A 13,148-nucleotide genomic window follows, 5' to 3' on the forward strand; every position below is an offset into this window, starting at 1 on the left:
TGAACCCCGCAGGAGTCCAGATTTCACCCCCGATTCTCAAAATTTCCCTATTACTGGGTCCTTTACATGGTGAGTGTGGCTCTCCATATCTCTTACCGTTTTGAACCATGACACCATTCTCCCCAAAGGGGTTTGGCGCAGTGGAGGGGGGCTTAGCCATTAGATTAATGTCCCTTGCCGAGCCTAAGCTTGGTGACTCCTTGAGGACAGAGGTGCACCATGGGTTTACACCATCGGAACAAAGCGGTAAGTATAGCAGGCTTAGCCAGCGCCACTAGGTCTTGAATTCTGAGAGTGATTTCCCCATCCTGCATAAAGAAAGCACGATACCATCCGTTTCAACATTCTGGAGATGGACACCAAACCCATATCAAGAAATGTCCAAATGAATGGCTGTCAAGTTTAGAGCTACCTGCTTAAGATGTAATGAAATTGCAAAAGAATTGAAGTCATGTTCAGGTCGGTTCCAAATGTGTCTGGTCTCAATTTGACTCATGTTTGTCAAGTCTAGATATTACTAAGAGTATAGAAATTGTATAGATTAATTGGTTTAGGTATAAAGTAGTTGGGGGCATAAATAGGTAGGTTTATTTTAATAGAAGTTTTATTAAGATATTTAACTTTTTACAATTAGAAAAAAAAAAATCTTTATGACAAAGGAACCTAAGCGAGCTGAATGAAACCTGCTATTGAATTTTTGGTCTTTTTAATTCTGACCATACATATGTGATTTATATATTTGTTTTTATAAGAATCACTTTGATTGAGATGCATTAATAGGTTTTCATAAGGCTTCAAAAAATTAACAACCTACAATTTTCATAAATTTTTGAAGGTTCAAATACATGATTCAATTGTCAATTTCTAGTAAATCAATCGTGCCATTGGCATGTTTCATTTAGCACCGTACCATTTTGTTATTTTTCATTTTATGGGTACAAAAATTGGGTTTTTTAGATTATATCAACCTATTTTTTTAAACGGGTTTAGATTTTAGACTCACGTAGACTCAGCTCGAGTCTAATAGATTCGGTTCGGGTATACCTGACTCAGTCAAACCCTACTTCCTAGTGGGCAAGACAGACCTAAAATTACGAGTCCTCAATGTGGTTGAGTTTGTTTACTTTAATTAAAAAAACAATAACAATAATAATCATTCTACAAATCTTTATTTTCCCGATCAAAGGCAAAACTGGGGGCCCGATGCACATAGGGAGGTCCCAATCCGGGGCCTAAGGGACATCCCCCCTTCCCTCGGTCATTTCTCCTCAAATGCTTTTCCCCAAATTGGAGGTCCAAAATTGTGGGTAAGGGACATTCTCATTATTTTCTTCAAAGTGAAGGGCAGCCTGAATGATTTCTCTTAAAGGTGACAACGGGTCGGGTTTGGTTGGAACTCAGGTAGAATCAGACTTGAACCAGATTTTTTGGGTATGATATTGGGTTTGAAACCTGAGTGTCTAATCAGGTCCACTGTAAGAAAAATCATACCCGGACCCGATAAGAGCTACATGAACCAAACTTGGTAAAATAATATTTTTTTATCATTTTTACATTAAAATTTTATGGGCCTTAATCAAAACTCGGGTCAGGCGTGAGTCTGATATAAAATTTTAAAACTATACATGGATCCATATGCTAATCAGACTTTTGGGTCTGGATCTAAGTCTTGATTGGGTCTTTTTATTTGTCACCATACTCGGACCCTATAGGGTTTAGTCTGGGTAAACCCGACCTGTTGACACCTTAAGTGTCAACTCTTAGACTCAAACATGATTTGAGATTATGGTACCCTGGTATAATTGAACTCAAGATAAGAGAAATCATACACGAATCAATCGTATCCGAGTACCATGAAATTTCACGAACTATACCTGACTCTATATATTAATCGGACCCTTCAGGTCCAACCCGAATTCTAATCAGGCTTTTATATTTATCACTGGACCATATAAAGTTGGGTACGGGTTCGATTTAGGTTAAACCCGACCCATTGACACCCCTAGTTTAAAGCTGCCCGCGCAAATGATGGTCTTCATCGGGAAACGCGAATTTGTAAAAAACCGCGCGTGCGGTCGACTTCTAGAGTGGCATCTTCGTAATATTATCAAAATTCCGCGTCAAAAATTGTCCCGGAGCGTCAAACTCGTAATTTCCTGGCACGCCACGGCTTTCTGACTTGGAAGTTGCAGAAGCCTTTTGGTCTTCCCCCTTCGTCTGTGCGGAAAAAAAATGGAATTGGAAGGAGCGAGGGATCGGTTCCTGCGTTTGGTTTGCCTTGCGCGTAGATACAGGGAATTCCGGTTTCCCTTTCTTCCCTCCTTCGTTCATCTTCTTCAGTTGTTTTGGTTTTCCTTTCTTTTTTATGTTTCCGGAAACACCCTTCTGAATGCGAGATTTTCCTCACGTATGGACGGGAACGAGGAGGAGGTCCGACGGAGGGCTTCGTCGTCTCCGATTCGCTTCGTCTCTGCGTTCCTTCTGGTCGTGAATGTTATAAAAGCTCTTTTCTAGCCATTTTCCGATTTTCCGGCTCTTTTTCTTGATATTTTTCGTTGAGTTTCTCGAAATTTTCGGTTTGAGGGAATTGGGTGGAGTTCTAGGGTTTTGGGGTGATGAAATGTCGTTGAATTTTGGGGTTTTTTTGGTGTGATGGAAGGAGGAATGTGCGATCTGGTTTGGGGTTTCTGTGGGAGGACGAGGGGTCGTTGGGGAATGCGGGATTAGGGTTTTTTGATTATGGGCTGTGGTCCGTCGAAGGCAGAGGAGACGCCGCTGGTGAGGCTCTGCAGGGATCGGAGGGGCCTGATTCGGTCCGCTATCGACGGCCGGTTCGCCCTCGCCGCCGCGCATTCCACCTACATTCGCTCCCTGGCCGTCGTCGGCGACTGCCTGCACCGGTTCGTCGCCGAGGGCTTCGTCCCCGCGGCGCCGAGCTCGCCGGTCCTAACGCTCCCCGGCGACGAGAAGAAGGGATCGAGCAAGAACGGTTCGTCCTCGACCTCTCTTTCGCATTCGTTCTCGCAACATTCGCCCGCGGGGTCGCACCTGCATTACGATTCGGGAAAGTCGGAGGCGGAATCGATCTCTCCCCTGCACAGCGCCCGGTTCGTCGACGAAGGCCCGAGCTCGCCGGTGCGTGAATCGCCTGATTGGAGCTCCCCATCGATGGTGAACTACGTCAATTCGATGGCGATTCCGTCAATGGTGTTTTCAGAGCAGATGCCTTGGTCTCCCCCGGAGGCCGTAATTTGGGGCGAGCCTGATTGGCGCTTCTCGGAGGCCGGAATCGGGCCGTCGATGCCACGAAGTCGCTCGCCACCCCCTCCTTCGCCTCCGAAGCCCAACTCTGGGTGGGATTTCTTAAACCCGTTCATATCAATGGAGAATACGTACAATTATTACTCCGGTATTCGCAATTCGAGCGGTAGCAGCGTGGATTCGGCAGAGGTGAGGCTGAAGGAGGGAATTCCGGATTTGGAAGACGAGACGCAGATTGATGATGTAAAAGAAGTGGAGAAAGAGCGAAAACGGGAGCCCGCTGCGAAGAAGGATGTGGGCAGTGATACTGCATCAGGAAGTGGGCACATTTTATTGGACGAAGATGACGATGATCACACTGATAGTGTGTCGCCGGAGAAGAGTATCGGTGTACCGTCTTCCGACGCAAGCGGCTCTAAAAGCACCAGGGTGTCTGCGAATAATAAGAACGGAATGAGTTTTGGTGGAGAAGTGGCTTCGGCGGAGGGTGGTGAATCCTCCAAGGTAGATGATTTGGTAACTATAGTAACTCAAGGAACAAGGGGTATATTAGATGTTGTTAACGAAATCAAGGGTGACTTTGTGAGCGCTTCCCAATCGGGTTTAGAGATTTCGGAAACGCTTGAGCTGGGAAAGCTCCCTTATCATCCAAGGAATACGTTGATTAAAGGTAAAGATTTTCATGTCATTATGGAATGTCGTAAATCTATTGCTGCAATTCTTTTTCTGAGAAACTCTGTTTATTACATATAGTTCTCTACTTCCTATTTGGGGAGACGTTATGCTCAAATCTAATTGCTTATGTCTTCGTGATAATCTTGGTTTGTTTAATTTTCTGTTTTTTTGTGTGTTTTTTAAGTAAAAGCAGTTGAATTTTGTTTTAATTTTTACCTGTTATTTTGGCAGTTTTCTATCTATGCTGTACCTTGTCCTCAACATCAACCTTTGAGGAAAGGGAGTAGAAAGAGATGAAAACTCTAAAGATATACGGTGTCACCAACCTAGTTTGAGAAAGAAATTTGTCATGCACCATTGACCTGTGCATCTTTTTCATAATCACATAATCTTTTATGCTTCTTGATGAAGCATCTCTCTTCGCTTATATTGTCAAGCAACTCATTATCGCCCTGTGGGATTCAAACATTAAACCCTTGGCTGAGGTGGAAAATCTTTATTATCTAACCATCATGTTCAGTTCTTCCTGATATTCAAGTGCTCTCTGTTTGGGTGTGTGTGTATCGGTGGGTGTCTTTCTGCATAAGCAACAAACCAGTCCTGACCAATTCAAAAAGTCATAGTTGCAGCTGCTATTTTCTTTTTTGCTTAAGCTGCACCCATATATGTGTTTATTATTCTTCTTTTACCAAGAAAACATGTTTTGAATCTAATCAATTCAAGGGAAAGACCCTAATTTTTTAATCATAAAGTTTATGTACAATATCAGCGGTCACATTTTAGTTCTCTATGAAAACTTTTCTAAACATGAAAAGTTTCCTAATCTAATTAATGTTTTACCGAATCACTCGGTGATCACATCTGTGGGTGGGTCTGATTTACAGAACATCCTTGCAACGATGTCTTTTTGAACAGGTTAGGACTGATTAGTCAATTAAGTCTCTCTCTCTCTCTCTATCTATATATATATATATATATATATATGTGTGTGTGTGTGTGTGTGTGTGTGTGTGTGTGTGTGTGTGTGTGTGTGTGTGTGTGTGTGTGTGTGTGTGTGCTGAAGCCATCCTACTATTTAAGTGGTCTGGAAAATTCTCTTTCTGAGGTTTTATTTCAATTTTGAACTTACTGCACTTTTATGTAGTCATCTCTATTGAGATTAAGAATTTTGTTGCTTTCCCCATATTGACAACTTCATGCCATTCACTAGTCAAGATGCCGCTGCTCTCCTCCATTAATATATCAAGAATGCCACCATCCAGCATCGCGGATCCGGATGAAGGTTTCAGAATGAACTTTGACGGGCTCTCAACAATTCTAGATGAGATATACACATGGGAGAGTAAACTGTATGTTGAAATTAAGGTATATATTCTGATACGATGAAATGACCCTGCAAAATATAGGATTTAAAAGTTGTGCATGTGCTAATGTATGTATCACATTACCTGGATAAATATTTTTTAAGATTTGTTGCATACGTGAGCACTCCTGCTGGATTTTTCAGGCTGTTACTATTTTTTTGTTTACTTGTTTCACAATTATCAAATGTCCAAGGAATGAATCTCTCTCTCTCTCTCTCTTTCTCTCTCTCTCTCTCTCTGTCTCTCTCTGTCTCTCTCTCTCTCTCTCTATATATATATATATATATACACACGAGAAATATTGTATAGACGAGAATTTTGTGGTATCTTTCCAGCAATGTGTCATCCAGAAACCAGTAGGAAGACAGGGCCATCCTGATTGGTTCTACTTTACTGGTTTCCCGCTGATACAACACCAGAAGGCTGATGTTTATAATTTGGGTATGTTGCAGTCAAACATGGTCTGAAATTAACCTGTTTGTTGCTTTGAAGGGTATTCACGTAAAAGAGCATGATATCACCAATTTCCGGCTAAACGGATGCCAGATACTGGTAGAGGAAACGGTTCCTGCCAGTTTCCAGCATGACCATTGCAGGAAACCATTTGAGTGTGTAGGCTCACCTATACACTCAGGTATACCACATCGGCCCGCAATTTAAATTCATCGATCCCTCAAAAAATCATAATGGTCTTAGTTTGTTCTCTTAATTTTTTGTATAATCAACCTCTCCAATTTATGTTGTTATAGGAAGAAGAGAAGATGCGACTTAGTTATGATCAGAAATTCAAACGATTGAAGGATTTAGGCAATAAAGGTGCAGAACCTGTTAAGCTTCAAGCTACCGAGGCATCAATAAAAAAACAGCTCATGAAGATTAGCATGACTATTAAATCCATTGATGCCATGTCAAATAAGATTCATGGGCTAAGAGATAATCAACTGCAATCTCATGTTACTAAAATGATTCAGGGGTATGATTTTTTCTTTTTCTTTTTTTCAAGCCTCATTCCTCTCATTTCTATTTATATGCTAGAATTTTGTAACTCTTAAATTTTAAAAATATTACTAGGTTCACTGTGTATCAGTATTTGAGTCCAACACACATGCACTATGTTGGAGTTTATAATATATTATACTTCTTGTAAAATGATTAATGTGCATGTTGTTTGAATATCACTTCCTTTTCTATTTTAGATTTTAGTGGCTTAGAGATTGGGTGGCAGCATGACCTAAATCTCTATAGACAAAATTTATCCATGCCTGTAGTAAGGTTGAAATAGATGCTGAGTTTGAGGCTTGTCATTTTCTGAAGTCTTAACAATATTATCTTGTATAAAATAAACAATGAAGTAAATGTGCTCTATGCTGCCCTTAGAATGTTTGTTTCTTCTCAATGAATCTACCCTAAATGCAATTTCCCTTCTTAACTCTATTTTTGCACTTTCTATTACATTATTAGGTTTTGAATCTCTCACCTGATTGTAATATATTTATGATTTAGGTTGAATTTGGTTTAGTGCACCACAATTCATAGAACTCTTGTAAGTCAAGAGAGTGTTTTTGTTCCCAGTTTCACATGCTGACGGCTGGCCAAAACTATCTTGAACTCTATGTCACATGGGTGCGGGTGTGGCGCAATTCCAAAAAATTTGGACACGGGGACTCGGCTATATATATATATATATATATATATGTAATTATATATATAACAATAAATTAACACATAAAGATTGTAAATTTTAAAGCAAAAATAAGAAGCAATTCTTAACAACACAAACTTACCAAAATATAACACATAAAGAAGCTTGTGAGTGTGATAAACAACAAAACTTATCATAAATCTGCCTCATCGTCTCAATTAGAGGGAAGAACAGGATCGAGGTAGTCCATGTTGAGAGTATGTAAATTATGTTCTCCCTCCAAGTCAAAATCTTCTGGATTTATATCTCAATTCTTGGATAGTCCACAATTGCATCAAAAAATGACTATATTAGTATCTAACTTAAAACTTTGAATACAAATATTTAAATACAAACTTTGAATACAAAGAAAAAAAGTACCTATACTCTTCTTTGGTGCGGCGAAAAATTAATCGTAGATTTGAGTGAACATAAACCAAATCCTCTGCTCTTTTACTAGTGAGTTTGTTTATTTTAATGTTGTGAATTTGAGCATATGTACTCCAATTTCTTTCGCAACTAGATGTAGCAGGTTGGGATAACAACTTCATTGTAAGACGTTGCAGATTTGGTGTCTCTGATCCATATGTTGCCCACCAATTAAGGGGATCTTCCTCGTCCCTTGCCACGAGTGCTGCTAAAGAATCAAATCTCCCAGTAGAAAACTTGCCAAACTCACTATTTACAACCTTAAACATGTGAGGATCATTAAAAAGTCTTCCTAAATATATCATTCTATTTCTTGATATCTTAGGATCTTCATTTGGAGAAACACGACCAACACCTGTGTCAACCATTTTTTTGCGTAGTATTTTGGATTGAGAGAGTGTGTCATCCAATGCAAAGGTGTATTGCTTTTATCCCATCTTCTTACTAAAACTGAATGTACATGATTGTAAAATTCTGAATCATCAAGTGCAATATCTTTCTTCTCATGTTTAAAAATGATACTTTAAACTTTTTCAATCATATTGTCTCACATTTCATAAATTCTATGAAGCATGGGTACATCTCTGTCAACTTCTCTCAACATTTCCCAAATAGGCTCTGTAAATTCAAAAAAATATGTAATTTTATCCCACCAAAAATCATCACAGATGCATTTTTTGATAGCATGAGCCTTGACATCATCTTCAGTACGATAAAAATCTCAATCTTGATCAACCACCATCATCATCAATGCATTCTTGAGTTGCTTAATTCTTTTTATCATAACAATGTGAGAAGCAAAACGAGTTTCAGCAACTTTCAGTAACTTGAGATCAGAAGGCCTATTAAATATAGAAAGAGCATCATGATGGTTTACAACAAAAATTTTAATATTTCGAACATCATGCTCTATTTCCTCAATCCATAAGCACATTTCATGTGCATGTGCATCATCTTTTGATGGATTGCATATACTCTTGAGTGCCAAATTTAAACTGTGTGTTGCACAAGGAGTCCAAAAAATATGTGAATATGTATCTTCACTTGTCAAATTCATTCCTGCACGACTGCAAACTGAAGCATTGTCAGTAATGATTTGCACCACACTTTCTTCACCCACTTCTTTTATCACTTCGACAAATAATCTCTTTAAATATTCAGCATATTTATACTCTCCAGATGCATCAACAGTCTTCAAAAAGATTGGCCCATTAAATGAGTAAGTAATGAAGTTTATCAGTGTTTGTCTTTGTATATCAGTCTACCCATCAGAAACAATCGACACTCCATGTCGTTTCCATGCAAATTTTTGGGTCTCTAACAAGTCTTCAATTCTATTTTTTTTCCTCTGCAAGAATGACCGTTCTTAGTTCTTCTGAAGTAGGAGGCACATAACCACTCAAATTACAATTAGCCAAAGATGTAATCATATCTTTCCAGTATGGACTTCTAGCTACATTAAAAGAAATTGAGCTTGAGTAAAAGAATCGACCAATCTTTTTATCAATTTTTGTTATTGCCATGTTTTTTAATGACGCTTGTATTGTTTTATTGCTTTCCATCTTTCTTTTCTTTAAAAGCTCTTCTTGTACATCACTAGCAATAAGAAAAGAAAAATTAATTGAATCACTTCTCATCTCTGCAATTTTCTTCTTTTCAGCTTCCTCTTGTTTTTTTTTAATTGCTTTAAGATGTCTTTGTCAACCGCAGAACATGCCCTAATTCCTTGACCACGAATATGCAAAAGATGTGCTTTCACACGCGTATAAGAACCTGTGAAAACAGTCTTACATAGATTACAATGAAATTGCACATTCCCACCACCACCACTACTAGCTTTTACCCTTTTTGTCACAAGCCTCCAAAGTGGTTGAGAAACTTTTAATTCAGGGTTAGAACTTGAACCAAATGTATTAACACTACTGCTAGAACTCGCCATTATATCTGAAAAGTGAAAACTGAAAAAAAAAAAAAAAAAAAAATAAAGTTAATAAACACTTCAAAATAATAGTAATAGGAGTTACCCCCTATCTAACGCAAAAAAGGAAGGGCAGGGCAAGCCCCTACTGAACCTTATCTGTGTCAGGGGGTTCGCCCTTGCCAAAAAGCCAAAGGCAGTAGGGGAAACGAGGAGGGGCTCAACCCCTCCTCGTTTCCCCTGTTGTTTCGTGGGGCAAGGATCGGCCTGCCAGCCGAGCCCCCTCCTTCCCCCACTCCTACTTCTTACCCCTGCGATAAAAGGGAAACGAGGAGGGGCTGAGCCCCTCCTCTATGAATCAGAGGCACAGGGAGGGGCCGAGCCCCTCTTCTGCGAGCAGAGGGTGCAGGGAGGGGGGCGAGCCCCTCCTCTGTGAATAGGAGGCACAGAGAGGGGTCGAGCCCCTCTTCTGCGAGCAGAGGGTGCAAGGAGGGAGGTTGCGAGCAGAGGGAGGGTCGATCGACATACCTGTTGAGTGTTGACGGAGGGGGAGACGGTGGCTGCCTATGCGTACCGTCGCCGGAGTCTGGATCGCCGGCGTGGGTGTAGGAGAAAGTTGCAGGGGCTGAGGGGGAGAGGCAAAATTGAGAGGGTAAGCCCCTCCCCTGTCGATAAACCCCTTTTAGGGTTCGGTTGCAAAATAAATTTGGATCTGGGTTGGGTCCGGACCCGACCCGACCCGGATCCAAAATGTAATTTAAAAATCGAAATGGACATTTTTGGACTCGGTCAAAGTTGACCGAGTCCAAAATGTGGACGGACTCGGCCTCGTCTCGTTGACCGAGTCCGGGCCGAGTCCGTGTGACATAGCTTGAACTGTATTTACATGCTAAATCAAATATGAAGGTTCTAACTCTAAACATTTCGTGTTATTCACAGCAAGTGAATTAAACGTAGCAAACTAGCTGGAAAATTCATAACTTTTCTGAGCAAAGCAAAACTATAGGCTTTGGCTTATTGTACTTAGTCCTGTTCTTAAATATGATGGATCACAGAAAGTCATCACTATTTCCTAGATTTAGCTTTTTCATAACTTAGAGATACAGTCTTTATTATCTTTAGATCAGTAACATTGATAACTTAAATTTCATGGAAGCTCTTTATGATTGTGTAAAAAGAAAAAGGGTAAAAGTTTAGATCTAAAATACCTCCCCTTCGACCAATACAACTAATTTTTGCATCAGATACAGAAATATTATCACAGGGCATGATGTGGTATCTATTTTTATATCCTTGTCTAAAAATTCATTTGATATCATTCTCTGGGATTATCTCATCAAACTTATTCTACGTATAGTGTAAAATAGAGATGTATAAATTAATTTTTCTCTTCAAAAGAATGCTTCCACTATGTCAGTATCTTCAAATGAAAGCCATATATCAGGCCATAAGTTTCGACCAGAGCATATGAACAGCTTGAAGGTGTTGCAAACTTGCCCTAAACTTCATTTGGTATTCTTACAGGTTTATGTTTATTGTTATTATTTTGTGTGATGATTGAGTTCCTCTGAGTTGTTAATTCTAGATGGATGGACATTTCTGTTCTTTTCTACTACTTTATTCAATCTTGATCATCAATGCAGGATGATAAGAATGTGGAAAGCTATGTTGGCCTGTCATCAAAAGCAGTTCCGAGCTATTTCAGAAGGTAAAGCTCTGGATATAATACCGAGAAACATCTCAAGTGAGTCTGCGATGAGGGAAACAATGCAGCTTGAACGGGGGGCTACAAGTTGGTGTTCCAGTTTTGTCAACTGGATGAAAGCTCAGAGAGCATATGTTCAAGCGTTGAATGGTTGGTTATCAAAATGCATAGATCAGAAAGCTGAAGTTACAGAAGATGGAGAGGTACCTTTTTCCCCAAGCAGAGCAGGAGCTCCACCAGTGTTTGTTATCTGCAATGATTGGAATAGAATGATGCAACAGGTTTCAGAGGGCCAAGTCGTGGAAGCCATGCATAAATTTGCTGCAAACATGCATAAACTTTGGGAACAGCTTAATGAGGCTAAACGCAAAAGTCTTGAAACTGAGCATCTCTCAAAAGACCTTGACAAAAGGTGGAGATTATTGCAGCAGGAGGAGAACCAGATTCTCAGGACTCGAGGCTTGTCAGACAAGTTGGCCATTTCGACAACTGAGGGTAGCGGAACTTCTCTGGCTGATAGGAGGATGGCACTTGATGCAATGAAAGAGAAATTGGATGAGGAGAAACAAAAGCATGCAGAGATGGTGAAGCAAGTTCAGGCCGGGACCTTTACTACTTTAAAAATAGGCATGGTGCAGATCCTTGAAGCCATGGTAGAGTTCGCTTCTTCAACGGTCAAGGCTTATGAGGAGATCAGAATCCCAAATGGTGGAGGTACGTACCCATTGATGTAAGCAACTAAGCACTGATGGTCATGGCTGTGGCATGGTTTTTGTCGCGCCCAACCAGCTAATCACTGTTGAATCCAAATTTCAAAATTCACGGTGCCAGTTTTTGGAAGCTGTTCTGCTCGGTTCGAGGAAGAAATAGGAAGGCGGTATACGGTGCCAGTTTTTGGGAAGCAGAGTCGTTTCAGGATGTCTGGCACCCCATGAGAGAAGTTCCATTGCACATTCAGGTTCGTGGTTTCCTGCCGTGTACAGAAATAGTTATTCTTTTTTACAATTACAGCAATACCAATTCATTCATTAACACAACGTACATTTCAGCATCCATAGTCTTTATGCCAACCTACAGGCATGTATAGTTCCATATTCTTTCGGTTTTATACAGATTTTTTATGCAAATCTTCTGTGCATGTGTAAGAGAGGGAAGATCAACAAAAGAGCTCCAAAGATTTTGGCATATGCACATTAAGCATTCAAACACTTTTGCAATGATAAAGCTACTGTTTGCTTGTTGCAACTTTTTATGTGTGTGTGTGGAATCCTGGTGCGTTATGGATTTTTTTGTGCAGACCAAACATCATTGTCATCAGGGTAGAGCTGGTAAATGAGCTGAATCTGAAACAATTAATTTGAAAAAAAATTCTGAAACAATTAAGGAAACCCCAATTCAAGTGGTAGACCTGGAAAATGCTATACAATCCATCATCAACTGGTTAAAAACCTCTCGGCCACCCTTCTTGTCCAACATAGAGTTTACTGCTTTGGCCTTAAGGCAAGGGATGCACACTCGAGAGTTGATTTGCATGTATTCAGGTTAGGGTGTCAATGGGCCTGGTTTACCTGAATCCGACCAGAACCAAACCCTATAGGGTCTGGGTATGGTGATAAATAATAAGACTCAATTAAGTTCCCGTTAATAAATGGACCCAGGTATAGTTTGTGAAATTTTATACCAGACTCAGACCCGACCTGAGTTCTGATTAAGACCCTCAAATTTTCAATGTAAAAATGATAAAAAATATAGTTTTATCGGGTCTGGTTCATGTAGTTCTTAGCGGGTCCGGATATGATTTTAATTATAATGAACCCGGTTAGACTGGGGTCTGTACCCAAAAACCAGGTCCAAGTCTGGTACCACTTGAGTCCGAACCAAACCCGACCTGTTGACACCCCTAATTCAGGTATCTGAATACACAACGATCATGAGCTAAGTGAAATTCAAAATGAACCTCTCTTTGAGGCCAGAGATCTCTGATTCTTTTTTAATTAACAGAAGGGTTGTAAATTTTCAAAACCCTGTTTCTCCAATTTCTTTCAGATACCTTCTTTGAATCCTCTCAAATCATGCATGGACCCCATGCTCAGATCTAGGGGTGGCAATTTCTGA

The 13,148-nt window shown here is 40.1% G+C and overlaps 1 protein-coding gene across 1 annotated transcript; it reads left to right on the forward strand.

Moving 5' to 3' along the window:
• The first annotated feature begins 2,272 nt into the window (after nucleotides 1-2,272).
• On the forward strand, nucleotides 2,273-12,256 carry LOC149847344 (protein ALTERED PHOSPHATE STARVATION RESPONSE 1-like). Its single transcript, XM_089998384.1, has 4 exons — nucleotides 2,273-3,931; nucleotides 5,147-5,301; nucleotides 6,050-6,273; nucleotides 10,972-12,256. Exons 1-4 carry the CDS (start codon nucleotides 2,740-2,742, stop codon nucleotides 11,765-11,767), a joined length of 2,367 nt encoding a protein of 788 aa, XP_089854510.1. The 5' UTR covers nucleotides 2,273-2,739; the 3' UTR covers nucleotides 11,768-12,256.
• The last annotated feature ends 892 nt before the right edge of the window (nucleotides 12,257-13,148 follow it).

The sequence above is a fragment of the Nuphar pumila genome, chromosome 2, assembly GCF_984573655.1.
Source record: "Nuphar pumila chromosome 2, dmNupPumi1.hap1.1, whole genome shotgun sequence".
In the NCBI taxonomy this organism is placed as follows: Eukaryota; Viridiplantae; Streptophyta; class Magnoliopsida; order Nymphaeales; family Nymphaeaceae; genus Nuphar; species Nuphar pumila.

Coding starts and splice junctions, on each gene's coding strand:
- LOC149847344 (XM_089998384.1), top strand. CDS start 2,740: ATGGGCTGTGGTCCGTCGAAGGCAGAGGAGACGCCGCTGGTGAGGCTC. Junction 5,302..6,049: donor AACTGTATGTTGAAATTAAG/GTATATATTCTG, acceptor ATGTTGTTATAG/GAAGAAGAGAAGATGCGACT. Junction 6,274..10,971: donor GTTACTAAAATGATTCAGGG/GTATGATTTTTT, acceptor TCATCAATGCAG/GATGATAAGAATGTGGAAAG.